The sequence below is a fragment of the Danio rerio genome, chromosome 6, assembly GCF_052040795.2.
Source record: "Danio rerio strain M-AB ecotype USA chromosome 6, GRCz13ab, whole genome shotgun sequence".
Lineage (NCBI taxonomy): Eukaryota > Metazoa > Chordata > Actinopteri > Cypriniformes > Danionidae > Danio > Danio rerio.
In genome coordinates, this window is record NC_141026.1 from 32,899,632 (window position 1) to 32,925,957 (window position 26,326).

At 36.0% G+C, this 26,326-nt stretch overlaps 3 protein-coding genes across 4 annotated transcripts in view; 1 reads left to right on the top strand and 2 right to left on the bottom strand.

The window, feature by feature from the left end:
* lepr (leptin receptor) overlaps positions 1 to 26,326 on the bottom strand; it is an 847,758-nt gene that overhangs the window by 218,112 nt on the left and 603,320 nt on the right. The gene's annotated exons all lie outside the window — the stretch shown is intronic.
* On the top strand, positions 8,848 to 17,750 carry ttc22 (tetratricopeptide repeat domain 22). Its single transcript, XM_087257486.1, has 7 exons — positions 8,848 to 9,430; positions 9,922 to 9,977; positions 10,133 to 10,248; positions 12,962 to 13,080; positions 13,379 to 13,540; positions 15,670 to 15,822; positions 15,909 to 17,750. Exons 1-7 carry the CDS (start codon positions 8,870 to 8,872, stop codon positions 16,434 to 16,436), a joined length of 1,695 nt encoding a protein of 564 aa, XP_087113612.1. The 5' UTR covers positions 8,848 to 8,869; the 3' UTR covers positions 16,437 to 17,750.
* Positions 17,765 to 26,028, bottom strand: ttc4 (tetratricopeptide repeat domain 4). Of its 2 annotated transcripts, none has more exons than XM_087255294.1 (10): positions 25,724 to 26,028; positions 25,450 to 25,567; positions 24,641 to 24,802; positions 24,478 to 24,555; positions 23,574 to 23,698; positions 19,329 to 19,415; positions 18,996 to 19,243; positions 18,839 to 18,923; positions 18,615 to 18,697; positions 17,765 to 18,525 (listed from the first exon to the last, which is right to left on the bottom strand). In XM_087255294.1, exons 1-10 carry the CDS (start codon positions 25,832 to 25,834, stop codon positions 18,423 to 18,425), a joined length of 1,200 nt encoding a protein of 399 aa, XP_087111420.1. In that variant the 5' UTR covers positions 25,835 to 26,028; the 3' UTR covers positions 17,765 to 18,422.

Consider the following 26,326-nt stretch of genomic DNA (forward strand, 5'->3'; position numbering starts at 1 on the left):
ATTTTACTAGATATTTTTCAAGACACTTCTATCTTAAAGTGACTTTTAAAGGCTTAACTAGGTTAATTAGGTTAACTAGGCAGGATAGGGTATTTAGACAAGTTATTCTATAATGATGTTTTGTTCTGTAGGCTAGACTATCGAAAAAAAATAGCTTAAAGGGGCTAATAATTTTGTCCTAAAAATGTTGTTTAAAAAATTTAAAACTGCTTTTATTCTACCCAAAATAAAACAAATAAGACTTTATCCAGAAGAAAAAACAATATCAGAAAAACTGTGAAAATGTCTGTGCTCTGGTAAACATAATTTCGGAAATAGCTATTAAAAAAAGGGAAAAAAAATTCAAAGGGGGGCTAATAATTTTGACTTCAGCTGTACATGTTGTATATGCTATCACAATTTATCATAATTAACCCCTATAGCTGTATAACAATACTAAAATAAAATTCTTAATATGCTACATTTATGTAATTTATTAAAAGGCTTGCTTCCACTACAATATAAACACAGTGCACAATGACCAGGGGCGGATTTAGTGATTTTGCGGCCCTGAGCAATTCCAGCCATAGGGCTCTAGTCCTGAAATGCACTATTTCAACTTTATCATTTTTCTTGTCGGCTTAGTCCCTTTATTAATCCGTGGTTGCCACAGCGGAACGAACCGCCAACTTATCCAGCAAGTTTTTACGCAGTGGATGCCCTTCCAGCCACAACCCATCCCTGGGAAACATCCACACACACATTCACACAAACACTCATACACTACGGACAATTTAGCCTACCCAATCAACCTGTACCACATGTCTTTGGACTGTGGGGTAAACCGGAGCACCCAAAGGAAACCCACGCAAATGCAGGGAGAACTTGCAAACTCCAAACAGAAACGCCAACTGAGCCGAGGCTCGAACCAGCGACCCAGTGACTCTTTCAACTTTCATTTAATATTTATTTATATTGCTGTTTTTTTATATCACTCAATCTTCTTTTCAACATATTAAATTAATGCAATCTGTACATTTTAAATTATTTGTTTTCTTGAAATGATTTACAACTAAAAATAATATATTTTTTAAAATAAATTTGACTGCTGGACTGCTCCATGATGGATATTTTATTTTGCAATATTATTATTACATAACATTACATTACTATAATAATAAAATTTTAGATTGTATTTAATAATGTTTAATTAAGTTAAAATTGTATTTGTTTAACTCTCACCATATAAAATATGGCAGAAAACGATGTTATATATAGTTTATAGGTATAATTTACCTCTAGATATTTATTGGGGGCCCCCAGATTTCCTGATGCTCTAAGCGGCCGCTTACCTCACTTATTGGTTGAATCTGCCCCTGATAGTGTCTATAAATGCTATAGTTAACATGCAAATATAACAGTTTGAAATAAAAAGGCAAGTAGATTTATTAGAAGTGTTGATTAAGAGACACTACTGTACAGAAACAGAAAACATTTAATATTCCTATTGTACTCCTGCATGGGAAGATTTTCTTTGATAGGGTAAGATGAAGGAATTTGATTATTAAATTAGATGAGTGAAGCTTGGATAATACAGCAAGCATCATTCTCTTGAAATAAAAAAAGAGGAATTTTGCAAGAAATGTATAATACATAGGGAATGACAACAACACTTGATGTACAGTGACACAGTAATACTGATATGATGAAGTCACAGGTGTGTGTTTTACTACTGCTTCAAAATGCTCAATCAATCAGATTCAAGGGCTGGAACTTAACTTAATGTAAGTCTTTTGAGGACATGAACGCTTTTTATTAGTCAAATTTTCGTAATTACTGTATAACATTAGTGCATTGTAAAAACAGCACAATTTCCTTTATGTTCAGCAAACTACAGAACAACTTGAGTTTAAAGTACTTAATGATAGAATTCCCTTTAAATAAATAAAAATGTATTTATGACTACATAATTCTAACCAATATTTAAGAAGTTGTGCATATTTGATAGTGAATATGCAAAAGTATTAATAATGAAATGTGTGTACTGGTAAACACATTAAAACTAGAGACTGTGCCACTCTTAGGTAAAAACCAGGCACAAACATTAAATAATGTGTATGTTGAATGATTCCTTAAACAAAATTATATTCAGACTGGAACTGTTGAATATCAAGCCCCACTGTCTGCTAAACACATCCTAGTCTGACATTTAATATGTTTCCACTAAAATCCTATTCGTAATTGCTTGCCAACTTTAGTCAGTAAATGGTGAGTTGACACCATGTTTCCATACTAATGAAAAAAGTTGTGGTCTGTACCACATGCCTGATATGCATGATCAGTTTTGTATGTAGTTACATATATTAACAAAATACAAACCTAGACGAGTCATAGAGTCCTTATTCTGCTCTCTGTCAAACTATCGCTCTTTTAGGTCTCAGACTAAGTCAAGATGACATCATTATACATCTGCTGGATACACAATGAGGATCTCCCCTCTGCTATAGTCATTATGGACAAAAACAGAACAGGAGCGTGTGGCGAACAACCTCACACAACTGACCCATAATTCCGGTCTGAGGTAATCATAAAAACGTCACTGTTCATTCACATACTTCGAAACGGGAGCTTAATATACAGCATTGACTGCATGTTGAAAGAACTGTTTCCATGATATGGACCAAAATATTGAAATAAAATAAGATTCATATGCATATGGATTCCTAATATACTTGAGCAATGCATATTTTTTCCATGATTAAGAAAGACCCCCACAGTTCCAATTGTGAGTTTTGCTGTTGTGCCCTTTGCTTGTTCTTTATATTTAGTGAAAGGATTCATTCTAGTGGACATAATTGAAATTGCACCTAAAGTGAAAATTGCATACTGGGCTGGTAAAACGTACAGAACCATGCTTCTTGCTGACAATTGTTAAGATAAATGTTTCATATACACTCACCGGCCACTTTAATAAGTACATCAGTCCAACTACTCGTTAATGCAAATTTCTAATCAGCCAATGACATGGCAGCAACTAAATGCATTTAGGCATGTAGACATGAAGGCGATCTGCTGCAGTTCAAACCAAACATCAGAAAGTGGAAGAAAGGTGATTTAAGTGGCTTTGAACGTGGCATGGTTGTTGGTGCTAGATGGGCTGGTCTGAGTATTTCAGAAAATGCTGAACTATTGGGATTTTCACGCACAACCATCTCTAGGGTTTACAGAGAATGGTCCAAAATATTTTCTTGGCACACTTTTGATCCATTAGTACCAATTGAGCATTGTGTCAACACCACAACCTACTTGAGTATTGTTGCTGACCATGTCCATCCCTTCATGACCACAGTGTACCCATCTTCTGATGGCTACTTCCAGCAGGATAATGCATAAAGCGAGAATAATCTCAGACCGGTCTCTTTAACATGACAATGAGTTCACTGTACTCAATTGGCTTCCACAGTCACCAGATCTCAATCCAATAGAGCACCTTTGGGATGTGGTGAAACGGGAAATTCAAATCATGAATGTGCAGCTGACAAATCAACAGCAACTGATGCTATCATGGCAATATGGACCAAAATATCTAAGGAATATTTCCAGTACCTTGTTGAATCTATGACACAAAGGATTAAAGCAGTTCTAAAGGCAAAAGTGGGTCCAACTACTAGTAAGGTATAACTAATAAAGTGGCCGGTGAGTGTATCTACCTGTGTATTTTAGCTGCTATATACACTCAATTGCCATTTTATAGGTACATCCTTGCTAGTATGGGTTGGATCCTATTTTGCCTTTGTTTTTCATACCATAGATTTAAACACAGGAAACAATACTTAATGATTTTAGTACATGCTAATATCACATACTGTAGTTGCTGCAGATTTGTTGCAGCATACTCAAAGGTGCTGTATTGGATCAAGATCTGGTGGCCATGAAGCGGTATTTGACTATTGTTGACATTTCTAACAAAAAAAAATGTATAAACTAAATCTCTTTGAATTATTTTAAGTGTTTTAAGATGGTATGTTATCCTGAACATGGGTAAACTGTACATTAAGGGATAGACAAGGTTAGCAAGAATATTTAATGTATGTTTAAACAATGCTGAAAGACGCCCAAAGAATGCAAAGAATATTATATAACATGCAAGAAAGACAAATTGCCAAATTGTGATTCAAACATCCCTATATAAACAGAAATCAAGACTTTTTAGATTAGATAAACTTTATTGCATCTTGGTGAGCCTAGTCAACTTGTAACCTTAATTCTAAGACTTACGGGATTGTTCACCCAAAACTGAAAATTCTGTCATCATTTACTCACTCTTCACCTGTCACAAACCTGTTTGAGATTCTATCTTCTGTTGAACGCTAACATAGATACTTCCATAGTATTGTTTTTCTTAGTATGGAAGTCAATTGTTAACGGTTTCAAGAATTCTAGAATGTTTTTTTTTTTGTGCTTAACAGAAAAAAACTCTAACATTTCGAATCATTTGAGAGTGAGTAATCTTTTTCATTCATTTAAGGCTGTGCTTAATTTGTAAATGAATAACTCCCGGAACAAAACCAGGAAATAAAAGTTACCGTGACCAACGTCCACCAAACAATTTCAGTTTTCCCAGAACATGACATGATTAAATGGTCCAAAAAAGCAGCGCAAAAAAAAAAAAAAAACAGCATCACATTTCTGAACTGTATTTAATTATTTTGTGCCATATAGGTCAATTATGGATAATAAAAACGTAACGGGTGATGCAGTGGCGCAGTAGGTAGTGCTGTTGCCTCACAGCAACAAGGTCACTGGTTCGAGCCTCAACTGGGTCAGTTGGCATTTCTGTGGGGAGTTTGCATGTTCTCCCTGCGTTCGCGTGGGTTTCCTCCGGGTGCTCCGGTTTTCCCCACAGTCCAGAGACATGCGTTACAGTTGAATTTGGTAGGCTAAATTGTCCGTAGTGTATGAGTGTACGTATGTATGGATGTTTCCCAGAGATGGGTTGCATCATGACTCACTCAGATACTAAGAAGAGCCCACAATACATCTTCTGTCATGTTTTCTGGCTGACTTGAGATTGCTTTGCTTCTGCCTCTTACTATCCTGATCCATGGGTGCAGTTTCATCTTCTCAGTCTTTTGATCAGGCTCATTATCAGATTTACCTGTGGTTTTAAAAAAATTTAAATATGCGTGACTGCCTCTTTGCCATTTTGAACATACAAATATTCTTTAGATAAACGTTAGGCCACTATGCTGTTATTTATTTTCACTGCACGCGAAACAGTCACCAACTAATAAGAGTGATTGTAAAAATAAGAAAACTGATTGGCTGAAATTATCCTTGATGGCCAATAGACTTTTGCTTTAACTTGCGTATGGTAACTACTGTCATGTGTATGTGTGTGCGCACACTAGGCATGGGTCGGTATAAGATTCTGGCGGTATGATAACCTTGGATAAAAATATCAAAGATTCACAGTATTGTGATTAATGCTCTAAAAGGTATATTTTTTAAATGTCTGGGTAATAAAAACTAAAACATTTTTTTCTTTAAAACACAATATATTTTATTTTGAGAAACATTTAAAATATTTAGTAACAAGAAACATGTCAGGCTAAATAATCCAAATGAATCATTGACTTTTGCTGTCTTCATTTATTTCAAAAACAGATTTATTATTATTATAATTTTTTTTTTTTACAATTTAAAACAGCATCTTTGGATATTGTTTCTGCTGGAGATAATGTTGTCCTAAAAAAAAAAGTAGATTAAAAAAAAAAATCTTACACATACCTTAGGAACAGTATTGCTGAAAATTTTAATTTAAGTTTTAAAACCTTTTTAAAGGTTAAATTTTTTTTCAAACCGTGGTATAACTTGAAGACGATTATCATCCTATGACTAGCGCGCACTCACAATCCACACAGTTTTCACTCACAATCCACACAGTTTTCACTCACACTCATTCACATTCACTCACACTCATTCACATTCGCACGCACGCACGCACACACACACACACACACACACACACTTCCAAACAGGATCTTGCAAGATCTGGCTCAAATTAAGCACTGATTTTAAGTAATTTAAAAAAGTCTATTTAACAGGACTGAAATGGCTATAATTTTCTGCTGCTGTAGCTCATCTGCTTCTGGTTTTGTTGTGTTGTTTGTTGCCTTTTCATCATTCTCTGACCTCTGGCATAAACAAAACATTCACCCACAGAATTAATGCTCACTGTATATATTCTCTCTCTCTCTCTCTCTCTCTCTCTCTCTCTCTCTCTCTCACACTCTCTCTCTCTCAGATGATGATACTTAGCAAACCTTAGAGATGAAAATTCCAGTAGGTCAGCAATTTTAAGTTCAACAGATCACCTTGATGTCTACAGTACTTGCCTAATAGATTAAGTTGCTGACAGTGATTGGCTGATTCGGCCTTTTTGTTGACAAGATAATACCGTTTATGAGTAACCTGTTTTCCATTGAACTGGCATATTGTATTTACTGAGATATACATTGTATACTTTGGTTAAATTTATTTTTCAAATATGGAAACAGTCCTGGTCAACATTACTAAATCCACAGACAAAAGGTAGGCACAAAGGTTGAGTAAACAATTTATGTTTTTTAAACTATCTAATGACATTAAGGGTTGACATATTAGTACTTTTACAGTATTATTGTTGCTAGCACACAAACAATAACAATAAAGCACATTTTTATCAAAAAGTTTATCAGACCACATGTACTTCCTCAACTCTGGTGACATTTCTAAGAACAACTTTACTCACACACGGACCAGGAAGCTGAGATTTAGAAATAGCAAAACAAAAGGCATTTAGAATGTTACCTTACATACAGACAGCAGTTTTTGATGTCTTTTTTTTAGCATGAGTGGCTAAAACTGGAAGAGCCTCAAGACTTGCCTATGAAATTCTGTGAGGGTTTTCAATTTATAAGTAAATTTATAAAACAACTGTGGTAAACATAGCCTGAATATACTTTTATGTAGTATCATTACAAAAATTCTACACACAGTAATGTTTCATTTTAACAACATATTTTATAAAGGCCAACTCACATTACATTATATGCCAAGAAACAGCTTCATTGGATTTTGTTGGATTATCGTGTTATTTCTGCTGGTGTCTGTCAGAACTTGTTTTCACTAAATGACCATGCTGAATTGCTGCTAATGGTCGAATGCCTGAGAAGTGACATGCTGCAATCTGATGATCATCCATGTTTGTCAGCATCTCTTGGTGCAGTGGGATTGGCTTTAATAAGTAACTACAAAACCATTTTTAAGGGAGTGAGTGTGTGCAGTTTACATCACTGAAAAAAACTCAACATATTGTCTATGCTTACTACATAGAAGAAGCTACCCAGCTACCCAATGTGACAAATGTAAAGCTGCTGAACGTACCTTAGCACAACTTTTTTTGTTCCCGTGTTCAAATTCAGAATTTTTGGTTAGAAATATTTCAGTTCTTTGCTAAAGTTTACGATTGTATTTTACTCCCTGACAGAATAGCAATTTTTGGCTCGTCAGATTTTCTGGAGACTCTCAACCGAAATGTAGAGTTACCCGTTCAGTAAAAAAAAAAGTTATTCTTTGTTTCTGGAAGTAAAATGTTAGGCCCCTTTTTTCCTGACTGGCTTCTTGGACTCACCTCCACTTAACATTTGGAAAGAACTAGGTATACCACTTCTGGAAAAATTTGATCAAATGTGGGATCCAGTCTTTTTTTTTCTAAAACTCCATGAAGACCAATAGTGTTTAATTTCCGAAGATTTGTAAGTTTTTTTGCTGTGTGTTTTTGTAGGTCATACATGTCTTATATGTCACCATTTTCCCTTACTTCATGCTTTATTTTACATTTTGCACAGATTATTGTTTTACGATGGGTTTGTCTGTCGGTTCCTTGTTTTTGTCTGCAAAAACTATAATAAAAAATAACCTGGGAATAACCTTTTTACAGTGTCTGGTATAATGTTAATTATTGCCGCATTAAATCGTCATGATAACATGATACTGTTGCCTTCAATGTTTTCCTGAAGATAAATACCAAAAAATACTGTAACTGGAATAACTACAGCAGTCACCATTATCGATCTCATATAAAGAGCTCGTGCTGACATATGATGACGTGTGCAGGTGTTGTAGTGCTGTCCCATTTCTTAGGGGTAAGATTTGAAGACATCACCCATCAGACTCTGTTTCAAGGGTAGGGATACAAAAAATAGAATTGGGTTTTGCCCATAGCCTCTATGCAATGGTATCACAAGGCGGTGCTCACTTTCTGACCAGAGGCTTCTGGAGAGGATGTAGACCTATGTAAGCAAGCATCAAGGATTTGAAATTGATACAAGCCTTGACCAGTAACCAATGCAGAAAGATAAAGAGAGGTGAGTTACATGGGCTCATTGAAGACCAGACGAGCTGCAGCTTTCTGGATCATCTGTAAAGAACTTAAAAATGATAAACCCCATTATAAAAGCCCATAGAAAAATGTTGCAGGAAGCAGTGATGAACTAGTCTTCCAGGTTCTGACGTCACAACTCCAGCACCTCTTGGCTCTCTGTTTTCTAATTCATGGTAACTGACAAACCCTACATGACTCCAAGGTGTGTCACTTAAATTCAGAAAGCAAGACTCATTCTTTACACAGTTCTCAAAGCAGACGCCCATGTTTTCTTTTCAAATTAAAATAGTTAATGTAAAAACCACAGTGTAGAGGTTGAGTAACCTGTTACAGGAAGCAAAAAAGCGCACGTTCAAGATGCACTCATGTCTTATATCTCCTCCTCTTTAAACCTGTATTTCCTGTCCAGCTTATAAGTTCCTCTGTCTTCCTCAGACATTATCAGTACGTGTGCAGGACACAATGGAGGACAGCATAGAAGAAGACATTGAGTCTCTAATTGAAGGAATGGCCTATATTCCCGGCCACTTTCATCTGGAGTTAAATCTGAACGGCGAACCCAATGGATCAGCTACCCTTCGGCTCCGGGACACCCAGATGAAGCGGGAGAGCCTAAGGGCTGAGCTGGAAGCTGAGACGGGACGATTGCAATATGCTGTGCGTAATATACTGGGTGTGCTGGCGTTTCATATGGACGAACTGGAGACAGCAGAAGAAACATTTCGTAGCATCTGCCAAGAGGATCCAGAAAATCTCAACGCCTGGGCCAACCTGGGATATGTTTATGAACGCCTGGGCCGTGAGGTGGATGAGGGGGGGTGTGTGGAGCGTGTGGCTGGCCTCATGGGGCGAGAGATGGGAGAAAACCAAACAGACTGCAGGCTTAGGGCAGCCCGGTGCTTGGCTGAACAAGCGTACGCACATCCTCATGATGTGGAATTGGAGAGGGATGAAGATTTACGCGAGAGGCTGACAGCGGCGCTGATGTTATACAACCGTGCGCTCGATTATGGAGATGAGCTGGTAAGAATATCACAATTTCATATGTACTTTACAGGGAGACATAGTAATGTTGTTAGAGAGTAGTTGACAATAGAATTTATTAAATAATGAACATATCATTACATTTTTGTGAAGCCAGTTAATGCAGTATTTTAGAATCAACTTTGGATTGTCTTAAAAAAAAGTGTTTTGTTAAGGAGACATGGATAATGTGCTGAGCTGGTGGCCCTCCAGGAGCATGGTTGAGAAACACTGTATAATCTGATATATTAAACTTTTTGACCCTGACAATGCCACAAGGGGTACTATTTTTTATGTTCTTGTAAAGTTTAAGAGGAATAAAACAATAAATTTGAACTCTGAATTTAAAAGCACTAGTATTTCTGCAACATTTTTTTTGCTGTGAAATTTGCATACTACAATGAGTTAAAACGCAGGGAAAACACTAAAGAAACCAATAAGGAAACTGCCAACTAGTGTCAGTAACTTTCTTGTTCTTTAATTTCTTACAGATACCGATGGAGGAAAAAAGAAATTGGTATTTCAAAATGGCAACAATTTACATAAGGTATTTACATAAGTATTTTTACACCTACATGTTCCTTCATTTTTAAGATATCAAACATGACAACATATGTGGCATTTAAGGAATCTCTGTTATTCCATTTCTTGAACTGAAACATTATTAAGCTGATCTTTACTATTATTGACTTGTTTTTATAGGTTAGATGGAATTGTACGGGATTCAAATGACATTGACTTCACAAGAGTGAACTATTTCAACAAGGGTCTCAAGCTTCTCACTGAGACTCTAAAATCTGAGAACACGCATCTCAAAGGTAATTTTCATACACTAGATATATTTACTGAACAATAAGAGTGTCCATGTTAATACTGTAGGTGAGACGATAATCAGGGACTGATATTGATCGTCAGAGCCGTAGTAGAGAGTTGTAATGTTATTAAATGTAAAGTTCCAAATGCAATATTTAAGGTTTGAAAATATTCAATACATTCTACATATAATGGAATAGAGCTTTGCACATAACATGCAGAAAAATATTGATGTTGTGGAAATTTGTTCCATTATTTAGATTAGTAAATCGTTCCTAGATCATTAATTCATTCCCTCAGTTTAGGCAATGGTGGCCATGTTGTAATAAATGTATTTATTTTTTTTTATTTTTAAGTATTAAATCATGACCACAATTTAACTAAATGGAGGGAAAAACAATTGTACAATGTGGTCACAAACTAATAATAATAAATTAGTCCAGACAATATTAAGATGTTGAACACTACAAGTACATATTTTTTGGTCGATTTTACATTGACGGGATTCACTGCCACACCTTCAAGTGCTTTTAGTCTGTCTATAAATGTTACATTTAATTTTCTCTCACCTTGAGGGCCCTGACAGTTAGAGGCCTGAGGGATCTGGCCCTGTCCTTTATACACCTCTACATAAACGGTGGAGTGAAAAGTTTCACAGACCAGCCTTTCCGGTTTTATATTGCCACTTGTCATGCTTGGCTCTTTTATGACCTCTTATCGCCTTCTAAAAGATTTCAAATGTCAAGAAATCATTAAGACGAGAGCTGTGTTCATTATAAATTCCTTGTCAATTTACCAGAGTGAGAGCTTTGAAGAATTGAAGAGTGTACATTGAAAAAAGCTGTTTCTTGTAATACGCTTCTATGTCATTTATCAACATGTAGTGCAACAAATCATGAAAAGTCTCCTGAGAGGCCTGTTTTGAGTTCTTTGGTTGGACCATTCAATATGGTGTGCAAAACCTACATGGTAATCATCAGAAAGGTGATTCATCTCATACATAATTAAAGAGGGGGTCCAGAGTTTTTTTAAGGTGCAGTAGGTGATTGTGTAGGTGATGTAGGTTGTGCTGGTTGAACGTCTCTTCAAATTCCAATGGTAATGATTAAAGTAAATGATCTAAATGTGTTTTTATGTATTTTTACATTCTGGGTAAGGAATAAAATGAAAAAATGTTCTCTAATTAAATATTGTCAGGCCGACATCTCCTATAACTCCAATAAGTAGCCTAAACTGTCTGTCAGCAAATATAGATTTGTGTATCTGCACATCTCTGTTCACGCAGATCCGCCATTATGATGTGCACGCGTTAATGCATGCCACGCGTTCATGTGCACACAAGATCACATCAGTAAAATCAAATGCAGAATCAAAATATACGGTGAAATATTGATGTGACTGTTTTCAGTTTCATAAGGTACCTTTTACAGCATCGATAATGTCGATATTTATTTAATTTAACATTAAAACATTAGTAAATAGCGATATTCTGCCTAGCCTGCTTTACCGAGGTGAAGTTGCTTTTGTATTCACATTGGTTCATTTTTGAACAATGACAACATCTGTTTAACAATACTCTGAATATTCGGTCTGAAATAGCACGTAGGTATGGCTTAGTAATAAGTGTAATAGTAATAAGTGCTGCACGCCGCCGGCCAACCCATTTCTAACTTGCAAATTATATTTTTTATTTCCTCTCTGCTGTCGCCACTGGCTTGCATGGTTCAGGATCGGTAGAGCTACGCATCGATGAATTTGCTCTTCAGTGTTTGGACTCTCAGTAATGATTTTAAACCACACTGAACTGAGCTAAACTGAACTGAACTTAAACACTTAAAACTAAACTACCCTGATCCAGTTACTATGAACATTTATGTGAAGCTGCTTTGACACAATCTACATTGTAAAAGCGCTATACAAATAAAGCTGAATTGAAAAAAACTGAACATAAAATAGTGGGTTGTGTAGGGTTGAGATTGTGTTTCAAAGATATTATGCTAACCGGTTAGCATTTTGGCAGATCACCTACTGCACCTTTAAGGCTTGGTTGTGTTTATAAGATCCAAAGCAATGTGTGCTCATGCTTCATTAGTAAAAAATACTCACGTTATTTTTTTTCATATATCTTACTTTGATTATATATAGCTACTCAGCTAACATGAAAATAAGTGTCATATTTCCTAGTTCCTTTTAAAGACCCGCCCCCAAGAGGCTCTGATTGCTCAGATAAAATAATGTGCTGTGATTCGCACATCGGCTCCACTTTACCAGAAAAAGCATCACGCTCCCACAAGCACTTGCTTTTGCACTGTGTAAACACTATTAGTCAGAGTAGCTGTTAGCCGTATCAGTTTGTGCCTGAATCAGACAGAAAATAACACATAGGACACAGCTGAACCTCACACCAGCTCTCTAAAATAAAATCTAGCTAGTGTCTTTCATATAAATTCAGAATAAGCATGTGTAAGTAATATGAAACATTCTTATATCTTTAGCAAGTTCGTTATTTGAGAAGCTGTTCTTTGTCAAATGCTAGCTATATATTTTTTATAATTCATAAAAACGATCCTTTGCTGCACGTAACCTGAAGTGTTTGTGATCCCACAAGCCCGGATGTATTTTTCTTTTGTAGTCTCCAAACTTTGTTCACTGTAGGCTTTTCTAAGCCAACTCTATAAAAGCCAATGTCTCACTTTGCATCTCTTCTTTACCTTCTAGCCCTGGCCTGGTGTTATATTGGTCTCATGCTGGAGCGAACGGAGGAGTTTTCCACTGTGCCAATGTCTGTCCATGACTGTGGATACTCTGGATCAGACCCTCTGACGTGCTACGGATCGGTACTGTATGTCAGCCTAGGAACAAATTTAGTCTGTTTGTGGTCACATTAATAGATCAGATTCCAGCATTACGGTTATCTGCCCACATTTGCTCTGTATCCACAACATGATTGGGTGTGATGCGTAACTTTTGTTGTTTCTTGACACAGGTGTTATAAAGATGTGTGTAGGCTTAAGTTTGATGTGATTACACATAAGCTGATAAATTATAGGTTAATAATCCTGTGACTATATGAGTAGTGATGCATTGTAAAAGCCTTTGCATGCTTAGACTGGTTCTCTCTGCTGACTTCCACAGGCCATTAAGCTTGCAACGGATGATGCACTCATACTCAACAGGCTAGCGAACGTGTTCTTCCTGTCAGGCAAACTGGAGATGGCCACAGGAATCTGTAACATGGCACTCAGTGTTCTACCTGATGCTGAACTCAATTGGCAGGCCTACTGCACTCGTGCAAAGGTAAGAGAAGTTATTTTATTATTGTTTTACATAGGCCTAAATATGAAAGTCTGTACATCATTAATTATGTTGAATTGGCCGTGTTTATTTATTTTTATATCCTCTCATTGAATCATACTCTAGGATGACATAACTAATGCCTTGGCAAAGACAAAGATACACACCTATTTTTGACAGATTAAAATGAAATTTAGCTGATGTCAGATAGAAGTAATTATACAAGCCTGCCCTAGAACAAATTTGGACATTTAAAATGCATCAATTAAACTGCATCTAGGGTGACATGGTGACTTAGTGGTTAGTAACGTCACCTCACAGCAAGAAGTTTGCTGGTTCGAGTCCAGGGCTTGATCAGATGTAGAGTTTGCATGTTCTCCCCATGTTGGCGTGGGTTTTCTCCAGGTGCTCCGGTTTCCCCGGCGTGGGTTTTCTCCAGGTGCTCCGGTTTCCCCACAGTCCAAAGACATACGCTATAGGTGAATTGATTAATCTAAATTGGCCGAAGTGTACGGGTGTGTGTGTTTTTTTCCAGTATGACATTTACCAGTACTGGGTTGCAGCTGGAAGGGCCTCCTCTGTGTAAAACATGTTGGATAAGTTAGCAGTTCATTTCTCTGTGGCGAGTGGCGACCCCTGATTGATAAAGGGACTAAAGCTAAAAGAAAAAGAATGAATGAATGAACTGCCTCATATTTGCCCCATTTATTTTCCTTTGCTTAGTCTGTTTATTCATCAGGATTGCCACAGTGGATTGAACCGCCAACTTATCCAGAATATATTTTACACAGCGGACGCTCTTGCAGCTGCAACCCAGTACTGGGAACACAACTATACACACTCATACACTATGGCCAATTTAGTTTATTCAATTCACCTATAGCACATGTCTTTGGACTGTGGGGGAAATCAGAGCACCTGAAGAAAACCCACGCAAACACAAGATGAACTTGGAAACTGACACAGCTGGGACTCGAACCAGCGACCTTTCTGCGGTGAGGTGACAGTGCTAACCACTGAACCACTGCGTTGCCCATATTTACATCAATTGTCCACAAATAATTGAGATAATTGTAATGAGTTTACGTTCATTCAGGGCCCCCAAAGAGACAAGATAATAGTGTTAAGAAAAAAACAAGAATAACAATGTTTTAAAGCTTTTGCAAATGAATGCTCAGATTCTCTGAGGAACAATACTTTTGATTGAGAATGCAGATGTTTTGTGAGAGTTTCTCAGGGGAATCCACTAGACCTACTATTGTGAAAGAATGTAATAAGCCTAACTTTTAAGAAAAAACAACATTTCTTGCAAGATCATAATACTTTGAGGGAATTTTTTAAAGAAAATGTAATGCAACAGACCTACTTTTATGAGATGAGGGTTTATTCATGGTGAATGCAATATTATGCAGGAAGACACACTATTTCTTAGAGGAATACAATAGGCCAACATTTGAAAGAGAACAGTAACATGGGAATGTAATATTTACAAACTTTAGTTGAATCTTTTACTTTTGAATAGAACCAGCTTTTAAGAGAATAAGAAGTTTATTGAGACAATGTAATAATTTTGAGAGTATTTTTATGCAAAACACTAAGACTACATTTAAGAGAGATCACATCGTTTTTTTAGGTAAATGCAACATGCTTACCTACAGTATGTGAGAAAAAGATGCTTCTTTGGGAACAATACTTTTCAGAGAGAGCCTATTTATTACCCAAAGCAATCGATGTACTTTGCTGAAAGAACTCATGGTTTGTGGTTGAACACAACAGGCCTGTTTTTTAAAGAGAATGCAAAGTTTCTTGTGAGAATGCAAATGATTTATGAGAGTGCACAATGTCTTGGCAGAATGTATCTCTATAGCAAAAGCATTGAAACCTTTCCTCCTGTGTCATTTCTATCCTATCACCATGTCCCCTTGGGCTGTCCATGCATTTGTATATGTGTAGTTCATCATTTTAAATATGGACATTATTGACTAATGACCAGAAAATGATTACTGTTTTATTATCAGAGGCAGAATGATGCCTTTTATTGCTTTCCTTAAAATACTTTTTAAATCCACAATATATGAAGATGTCCATTCTTGTTCTGACACTTTTAACTGACCTAACTGCTTTTTCTCCAGCTTAGTGTCACCAATTATGCAAAGGATCTCGACAAAGCAAAATGTGGCCTAGGTAGCATTCCTGACCGTCAGATTCTGAAAGCAGCCCGTGCAGACCTGGAACGTGTTCAGGCTGTTCGACCCTGTTTGAGGACTCATTTGGAGATGGGTCAGGTATAGTGACGAAATCAGAATGAATAACTACCTATAAAGCAACTAAAGTTAACAGCATAATTAATGTACCTCTCTCCTGCTCCCAGGTTTACTACTACATGGGTGTGGATGCTCTGCAGGAGAGCCTGTTGGTCGATGAAATGGCCATAAACCAGGCCCTGGTCAGTCTAGCTAAAGCTCTACAGTGTCCTCTGGGCTCTACAATCTCTAAACTACAGCTTCTGAGAGGTCGCTGCCTACTGCTGAAAGGAGAGGAGCAGAACGCCATTGACTGTTTCAGGAAAGCACTTGAACTGGAGCCTCCCGGCGTTCAAGATACAGCGATCCTGCGCTGCCTACTGCAGGCTATTCTCATGAGCTTCACCCAGAGCGGGAGAGACACGGGTCATGCTATAATCCAGTTAGAGGAATGTTTAAAGCAGGCGGAAGAGCGATATGGATCTGCTGTAGTCCAGACTGAGTTGAAGGTACTCTGTCGATCACACACAGATGAGGTGACGGAGCTCTCAAAAGATTTGGTGAAGAAGGGAAGATTGGAGGTGGTTCGAAAGTTGCTGAGGAGTGTACAGCCACAAGAGAAAAAGTATTCACTGGGAAGATCTATTTCTATTTGAAAGGATCTATGGAAAGTTGACTATTTAATATTCTCTCGGGCCATTGTTTTATGTGCTTAGGTGGTATGCACATTAAGACGAGGATTAACAATAATGTAACTATCCATTTCAAACTGGAGGTATTCAGTTTTGGTAATGCTGAGTGATGGACAAAATGGTTTTAACCGTATAACTGTGGTTTTAAAGTTGTAAAAGTCACTTTGGAATGTTGTCTTTTTGGCTTTTCCTCCAGCAACAGGCCAGAAAGCATGAAGAGCCCGTTAAACTAAAACCTACAAATTTGCTATGGGGTTAAAACCACTGAAAGCCTACACTCAAAAAAAGTGATTACTGCAGCTTGTTCAGACTACCTGTTTAAAATGAGCTGAAACAACACAATTCTTGTCATTTTTGTGGCCAATTTATTTGTTTGATGTTGAGTCCACTTAAATTTGTAAATCATTAAGTTAACTTAAGCATTATAACATTGAACAACATGAAAGAATTGTGTTGGTTGAGATATCTGATTAGGCATGCTCCCCTAATCAGATATCTCAACCAACACAATTCAATTATATTGCATGGGATTGAATTGAGAAAGAGAAATGTTGACAATAGAAGTAATCTTAGTTGTTTAAAGTTAATAGAAAGACTTGTCAGAGTTTAATCTTTAATTTAGTTTAAAGATTTATAAGATGTTCATGTAATGCTTTGAGTTTTGAAATATACCACCTTGCAGAAGCACCCATGCTTTGGGTATTAGTAGCTTCATTAGCATAAATGCAGTTCTGAGATTCAATTAACTGTATATGTAACTCATAAAATATGCTTAAAATGGCTTTTAGTTCATTTATGATAATTTAGAACTTTCAATTTTATTTAATTATTTTATTTTATTTAATTTACAGATTTCAGAATGTACGACACATTACAGTATGGTATTATCACATGTATGTATGATGTTATCAGACCTTTGAGTTTAAGTTTAAATACTGTAAAAATACAAATGTATATAAACTTTTATTTGATAAAATAATGTTGGACCAACTCAATTGCATTTAATTGTGTAAACTATTTTTGCCACAAAAATTCATTAGAAGGAAATGCTGCCCTCAATTAAACTGACCATCCATGGAGTTATTTTTTGAGTGTAGGGACTTTTCCCTTAGGAACTATTTCTCTTTGGAACATTGAATTATATCATGTTTTACACCAACATCATATTCTCCTGGTGTTTTTAAAGAAAATTAAGTTTTGAAGAGACGTTAATTATGCTTAACTTATGCTGATAATATTGTTTGTAATAAAAAAAGTCATTAAAATATAAAGAATCCACTAGTGCTCTCAGATTTTTGGATCGGGTGCAAATGGTTTATTGAAATTGCATGAAAACTATATCACAGTGTAAACATGTTTGCTTTTAACATAATTAGGTCTAACAAGTGATCATAAGAAGAAATGTAGCAACAAAAAAAATCTCCACCCAAAAACATGATAATTTGGTGGAAATTTTATGATAGTTTACCTTTACAATATTCCAAAACTGTAAGCCTTCTGTAGAACTAACAAAAAGTTAACAGTCTTAAAAAAAATCTCTCTTTTTGTTCTACAAAGCAAAGTTTGTAGGATTAATGATGACAGAAATGTCTTTTTTTTCGGTGGTGGGCTATTGCTGTAAATCCAGAATGCCATAGTAAAAATGGTAAATACTTCAGTAAAATACTAACATGTTGAAAAAAAAAAAACTGCCATGCATTGTCATCCATCAAAAGTACTGCAAAGTTTAGCTGATCTCAATCAGTGATTCGGTTGACATTACAGTAATAGAAAGTTGGTGGAACATTTTTAATAAGAATAAATCACTGATGAGGAGGAGAAGAACTGCACTTCAAAGTTCAAGGGGGAGTTTTCTTAAGAGGTGTGAGAGCAGCAATGTCTTTTATAGTAGTAGGTTGATTAATGACAAAGGCATTTAAAGACTTTTAAGGTCATTCCAGATCGTTTCAATCATTTTAATCTCTGCACCTTTTTTCCTGATAAGAACTGCCTAGAAAATGGAGATTCTGATACCAGCACAATGAAACTAGGCGTTCCTGCCTTCACCGAGCACCTGGAAAGAACAAAACAGAGATGCAAACATTAAAGACCAATTCAAATGTGAAAAAAAAAAAAAAAAAAGAAGAAACTCCTCTGAAATACCTTTGGTGCTGTAGAACTCTAAGAAGTGACTCTTGAAGATCAACTTGATAAAGGTTTCCTTTTTCAGGATCTTCAAAGAACAACTGAAAAAAAGAGAATGATTGTGAAGCTGTAGATATGTATAAATAAAGTTTAAAAAATAGCCATCACAACTAACTGATATTCTTTGAGAAAAATAATTCTAAAAAAAAAAAAAAAAGTCCAGTGGATCTCTGTGTACCAACCTGCAGATTCTGTGGCTGATATTTTCGGTCTATATCCCAGGGAGGAAGCTCATCACCAAACATCATCGCCAAATGATCTATGAAGCTGAACACCACAAAATAAGTATCTCCAGAAAGGATACACATCAAAATAGCGTGTTTCAACTTTGTAACAAACCTGGCGTTCTCTGAGAAAGCAGAAATGAAGTCTGTCTGGCTGTGCTCAGGATAAAGGAACAGCACTGGCCAGTGAAGGACACCCTGTTCATCCATATAAACCCGAGCGCCTGTTGCCTCCTGTGAGCTGATTCCATCAAGCTGAAGATCAGCCAGAGCCCTAGAGGTGTCTTCATCTCTATCCTCATCATCGCTGTCTGAAGCCCTGTGAGGAGGCTTTTCTGTCTTCAGGAGTTTAATTCCTCGCTCCTGAGTAGAAACAGTCATTAAAAAGTTCTCTCATTTATACTGTTTATTAAATATTTGTTTTTATTGAATTTAATATCTGTGGTACCTTAATGGCAGCTAACAATGCTTCTTTCTCATTCTGCTGCTTCTTCGCTTTAACCTTCGCCTTCCTGGCATCTCTGTCAGCTTCTCTCTAAAATAACAATACATTAAACATTAGAACGAGGGTGCCCAAACTTTTTCTTATGAAACCAAACTTGATTGAGTGTGGTGGACCGAAGGTAAATGTACCAAACACAATTCCATTAAAGCTGCCATTGGTGATTTCCTTATTTATTTAAAGAGCCCATATTATGGGTTTTTGAAAATTCCCCTCCATGTAGTGTGTAACACAGCTCTAAGTGAAGTGAAGTATCCAGCTAAGGCTTAAATCTGTAAGAATACAGTGTTTAAAACGGTTGATTCATCTATAAAAGAGTCGACTCATAGTGCTTCAAACGAGTCGCCTTGATACCGATTCATTAGGTGTTTCGCCATGACGTACGAACGAAACCAAGTTATTCACGTGCACGCGCAAACCCGGGAGATTTCAAACCTGAGGCCCCGCCCTCTGACGCAGAAACCCAGACACACACACACACACACACCCACAAACACACGCACACAAACATGCCGGTCGATTGAAGTCACACTGCAGATGGACATTATCGATTCTCTACCCAGAGATGAAACCTCAGCATTATAACCAAGCAGTTGGAAACTTCTGGAAACTACAGGCTACAAAGAATACTTCATCTGCGTTTGTTAAAGTAAGGATCAGTAAAGAGTAACTTACTAATGGACGTCAGGATGAGTTTCTTCCTCCATTTCTCAAATGTAAGTACGTGCGATTAAAGTTGCCTCGTTGACTCTAGCTTGCAAATGTATTTAGTTGTGATTTGTTACTTGTAACCGCGTGTACTGTATCAGGTTAACTGGCTATATTCTCTTATCGCGTGCAAAGTCACGTTAAAAACGTGACGCGTGCTGTTTGTTTACGGAGCTCCGTGGTAGAGGTCTGCATTCCCGCGGCTGTCCCCGCGCCAGATTTCTGCGGCGCGGGAATAAATTTCCAAATCAATCGCGGGAGCGGTCGGTAACAGGTTTAATTTGGGACGGGAGCGGGCTTTCTAGCAATATCGTGGATATTGCTATGCGAATGAGACAGAGCTTTGCCTGCCTGTGTGTCTGCTTGGCGCTTGTGTGTATGTGTTAGTGCGCGCGTATGAGAGAGAGAGAAAGAGAGAAAGAGAGAGAGAGAGAGAGAGAGAGAGAGAGAGAGAGAAAGAGAGAGAGAGAGAGAGAGAGAGCTCTGTCTGGCTGTCTCTGGACTGTTTAGCTGGGTGATTTTCAGTTATGTTCTCCCCCGCTCTTTAGCGGGATCGGGCGCGGCGGGCAGAAAACGGGGCGGTTCGGGCACCGGGACAAGAAATTCTAAATATAATCGGGAGCGGTCGGGTTCAGGCTAAAACCTGGCGAGTGCGGGCGGAAGCGGGAGCGTTGTCGTCCAGAGGTGTGTGTGTGTGGCAGCTAAAATCCACGCCTACACTATGGAGCGCGTATGAACTGTGATTACTTTTATATTGCTGATTAGCTATTGGGCATTTCATTCTCTGACTGAAGGCAGTCGACCAATCGTGACAGACTGTCATCGGTCCAATCAGCGCAGATTAGCTTCGCGCTAAGGAGGGGTTTGGGAACAAATGAATCACTGGACGATTCATACAGGAGTCGCTGGGATAATTAGGTAAAAATAAATGCAGATTATAAGACCATGAAAGTGTTTTTTGACTTTGCATGCATATTAGACTGTTGTTGGAGACCCTTACAACCAAGATATGACCCTATTTCATGTATAATATGGGCTCTTTAATATATAAAGATAACTAGAAAACATTGCTTTGTATTAACTTATGGAGTATATATATCTTTTATTTTTATAATGGACTTATTAAAATTTTAAAATACAATTCCATTTATGACAGAATTGAGTTACACTAGTCCTCCTGCCCCTGTTATGGCCTTGATTTGCTCGCCAATGTCTTTTGCGCTGTCTGCTATCTGTCAAGTGACATTTTTATACTTTGAAACGAAAAAAAAATCTGATTTATTTACAAAGATGTAATTGAAATATTTAATTTCAGTTAGTTTTTTTTTGTAGCCAAGCAATAAAACAAACAAAAAAGGTTATGTTAAATTTGAAATTACGATCTCTGTTAAAGGCATTCGCTCCAACCCTTCCCATCAATCTCACTCTTTTCTCATATGGGATAGTGGGCCAAATTAAATCAAAGTTTACCATGGGCCAACTTTGGCCTGGAGGCCCTAGCTTGGGCAGCTCTGCATTAGAATATATCAAAATGTGAGTCGGAATTGTTAATATTCTGATTTAATGCTCAAGAAATAAAAATATAACAATCATGATAGCTGGAACCATTATTAATATTTTATCCACTATGAACTAATAATTTATTAATAACAATAAGCACCTAATTTTCATATTTGAATGATTTCTACATGATCATGTAACACTGAAGATTGTACATGAAGAACGAACACTAAATATATTCTGAACAATGTTGGAAAAAACAGGCATTGACTTAGCATTTTAGGATGTCACTGGCTGCTTTTCCCCCAACATTCTTCAGAATATCTTGATTTGTGTTCAACAGAAGGAAGAAGTGAAAAATAAACGATTAGAACCATTTGACTGAGTAAATGGTCAGGAAATGTACACTTTTGGCGTGAAAAATTCCTTCAAACAATGGCTTTAAAAAATCTAGCTCTGCCATTACTGCAATCAACTATATTTTTAATGTCCATTACAATACACATTACAATATACATTCAAATATACATTATAACAGAAAACAATTATTATAACTGTAATAATAACTTACAATATTACTGTATTTTTGATCAAATAAATGTTGCCCTTGTGAGCATAGAAGACCCTTTTCAAAAACATCAAAATTGCGCACTGTTTCATGAAAGATAAAAAGTAGACAGTTTATGCAAAAATGATAATAAAAAGTGAATTAACCGATTCATTGCAAAGATTTTGTGTAATGTAATATTAATAAACTATAATTAAAGAGCAACTACATATTCATTTAGTTTCATCACTCATGCATAATAAATTCTATATCTTGCCTATTGTTGAATGGAAATCCAATGAAGCACTGACTTAAATAAAAAAAATAAAAATAAAAAAAAACAATAGATAGAAAGAGTTATTTGAATTGCTCACTGTAAAGATATCCATGATGTAGTTGACTTAATTCAGTAGAAGATTAATTAAGTTTTGTTTTGTTTTTGCTGAAACTGTGGTCCTTAGTGATTTTAACAATTTAAGTTAAAGTTTACTGGCAATTTGAAGATCAAAAAATTAAATACACAGACATTTAATACATGTGGCTCCTGCCAATACATTGAGGTCTTATTAAGCTTCTTGGACAGTTTGATTAACCCTTTTCACATTTCCGAGTTTCTCAGGGGCATTTGATAAACTTAAATCCGGGAATACAACAAAAAATTTTTTTTTACAATCCTATTTGCTGAAATAATAAATGGAAAATTCCACAATAGTGTTTTAGGACTTTCAGAAAAAGAGGAAAATAGTGTGAGACTGATGATGACAGCCAGAGGAGAGATTAATTTCAAATTTACTCTAAGCACCATACACACTGCATTAGAAACACCTCGCATAAGCATTAATTATTTTTTGTAATTTGACGCAAAGATGATATAATATATACATAAATGCATATGCAAATGTTCATACATTTTTTTTATAAAAATATTAAAAAACTGTCAAGGATTTTAAATTATGATGACTATTAAGTACGTTAAATCTTGTGAAAAGGATTCATAGTTTCTCTTATTATTATTTTTCAATATTATTATCATTTATACCTTGGCAAACAGAAGTCCTTTTTTTCTTCTTTTTATTTTCAAAAAGTTTGTTTAAAATATCTGGATTAAACAAGTTATTCACCTGTTTTATTACATAATCAGAAAATGACGTAATGTATATTAAATTTTATTACAAGGCAACAAAATAATGAATGTAATGAAAGCATGGATGTTTAACACTCAGCCATGACGAATCGTAACCCTTTTTTTTTTTTAAATGTCATCACATCCCTAAGAGTGAGTAAATTTGATCAAACTGAAATGATTCTTTTTATAAACTATCCCTTTAAAAGAAATACTATCCCTTTAAACATATTTTGTGTTCAACAACATAAAGAAACTCTACTGACTGAGTAAAAGACAGTTTTCATTTTGAACTATCCCTTTAAATTTCTACCTTTTGTTTATCAGCTGTGGCTCTCAGCTCCTGTAGTTTCTTGTCAGTGGGAAACAACTTTAGACCTTCATCACACCACTGTAACGCTCCAGCGTAATTACGCAGCTCCAGCAAGCACTGTGCTCCTACATACAAAAACATGTCAAAATGATAGATAAACATTATACACTTTGTGTGCATTATTTATTTATTTTTACACAAAATAATGCATTTATAATAATTTTTGAAATAATACATGATAAACAGCAAGATTCTATATAATAGAATGCACTCAAAACTATAAAAGCAAGTGGTGGAAGTGTGCTAGTTTTTGTGATTGTTTTAGAACGTCTGATTGAGATGCAAATAGGAGAAATTAATAAAAAAAAACTGCAAAAAATGGTCAAACTACTTGCTCAACAAACAAGTATATGCAAGACTAATATACAGATAAAATAGATTAATATAATAAGAAAAAATCAGTTTGCAACACCAAGCAGCCAAACGAGCTGTTTGTAATGTCTAAAAATGAATGGAAGTGAATGAGACTGGAAGTCTTGAGATAAAAAGATACAAATGGCTGCGCCGGCTAGTAGGTGGAGAATAAGGTGAATAAAAAGGCAAGGAAAAAACACAAGGAACTACCTTTTCATGTGAGCAAAATGCTACAACTCTCTCTCACAAAAAGTAAACTAAAACTCATCTTACAACATTTAACCTGAGATGTTTTTCATGTGGATTATATTTACTGATCACACTCATTTGAAATTTGGTAACCACTTACGATGAAATCTACTAGAGACCTTATCTGCTGGATTTAGTGACTCTTCGCACATTCACACTTTTTCTTTACACAAAATAATGTAATATCAGAAACAACTACTTGCTATTTTCTTCTTGAAACAAACAAATATACACAACTCACCTCTTATAATGGCTTTATTGTGGTCTGGCTTCAGTTTTTTTGCAGCTGTGGCATCATTTAAAGCCGAACGCATATTTCCTAAAGGAATCAGGTTATTAAACCAGAAGGAAAAACTAAATTATTCTACATAATACAGAATGTGTGAGGGGAAAACTGACTTTACCTAAATGGAAATGTGCAGCTGCACGGTTGGTGTACAAAACGGCATTGAGTTCAGGATTCACACAGCTCGTTTTCAATCCTTCTGTGTAGGAAACAACAGCTTTCTTGTACTTCTTCTCCTTGAAGTATTCATTCCCCTCATCCTTGAGACTTCTGGCTTTCTCTAGAATAAATGAAAAGGTTCAATTATATTGTATAAAATAAAATAATATATATTATATTTATATTTTTCAAGTGGTTATTTTTGTAAATGACAATATTTTTTTTCTTCCATATAATTCTAAAAACATACATTCTGTTACTGAAATTCACATCCTCTAGTGTGACACTGAATGCTGTATTTGTACCTGAATTTTAAATCATGTAAATACACAGAAAACTTTAATTAGTTGAATCACCCTATTCAATGTCATGTGTGAAGCCACCAGTAAAGCCCATAAAGTTTTTGCCTCAGAATTTTTGGAATGACTATAAAATTAATTTTGTTGTCCTGTGCACAATATGAAGAGAAGTATCCAACAGTGAAGTTAAATCACTCTCACACTATTTGTATATTATTATTAAGAGCTATTTTTCTTTACTATGCTATGTCCCCCTACAGAAATTATTTACAGAACAGTAAAGAAAAAAAAACTAAAAGAACTGATAAGAGTTTGTGACCACAGTTTTCTTAAACAGACAACATAACTATTTATTCTTCAAAAATAGGGTTTTAATTAAAAAAAATTCCCTATTTGTCAACTACCGTGACATGTAATTTCTTCCATAAAGAACTCATTAATATTGGAAAACAGAAGAAGCTCCAGTTACCTTCAGGAGTTCTGTCATCATCGTGGATAATATGCTGGATACAGGCGAGATCAGGGTGTTTCTCTGGGTCAATGTTTTCTGGCGCTGTCTTCATGAACATGGGAACTTTTTCAAACTCCTGCAATATTTAAGAAGGTTATTTACACATCGGATACATGAATATTTGATAATAAAATACAATGTTACTGCTTTAACCACGTTAACGTCAAAATATATTCACCGATTATGACACGATAATGTCAGTGTGTTATTATAACTAATCAGCAAGTCTTACCTCCTCCCAGTTGCTTTCGTTAAACGCATTATGGTATTTCTGTGTTTTAAACTTCTCCATAAATTCGTCCATGCCATCGTCGCTGTCTTCCCCTTGCGTTGGTGCAGCCATGTTATCTCCTTAAATTTATTCTGAAGTGTATCCCAGGTAGTTCTTGACGTATCTCACTACGTCACCGCGTTCAGATCGCAATTGTAGAGGAACTAAACAATAAACGCAAAATAGGATAAAACTGTACAAACCGTAGCAAAGATCCACATGCTCTCAGCAAACATCTGTTTCTCTGCTGCTCTCCACACGTCAATAACGCGTTACCGCCACCTGCTGGTATGGAGTCAAAAACTGAAAAGCAATACAGTAACAAAATTGAAATAAATAAGCATTAATAAATAAATTAGCATTTTTTTTTCTTGATTTTGAGTGTCCCTAATTAATTGCTGATAGTTAAGCTTTAATAATTTAAACAGTAATAAATGATTAAAGAAAAAAGAATGCCTGTCAGAAAAGAAGTCTGCACTAAAAAAATAAACTTTTTGAAAATTTGTGGGAACTGACAATTAAATATTTAAATAATAGAAACCCTGATATAGTAACTGAATAATA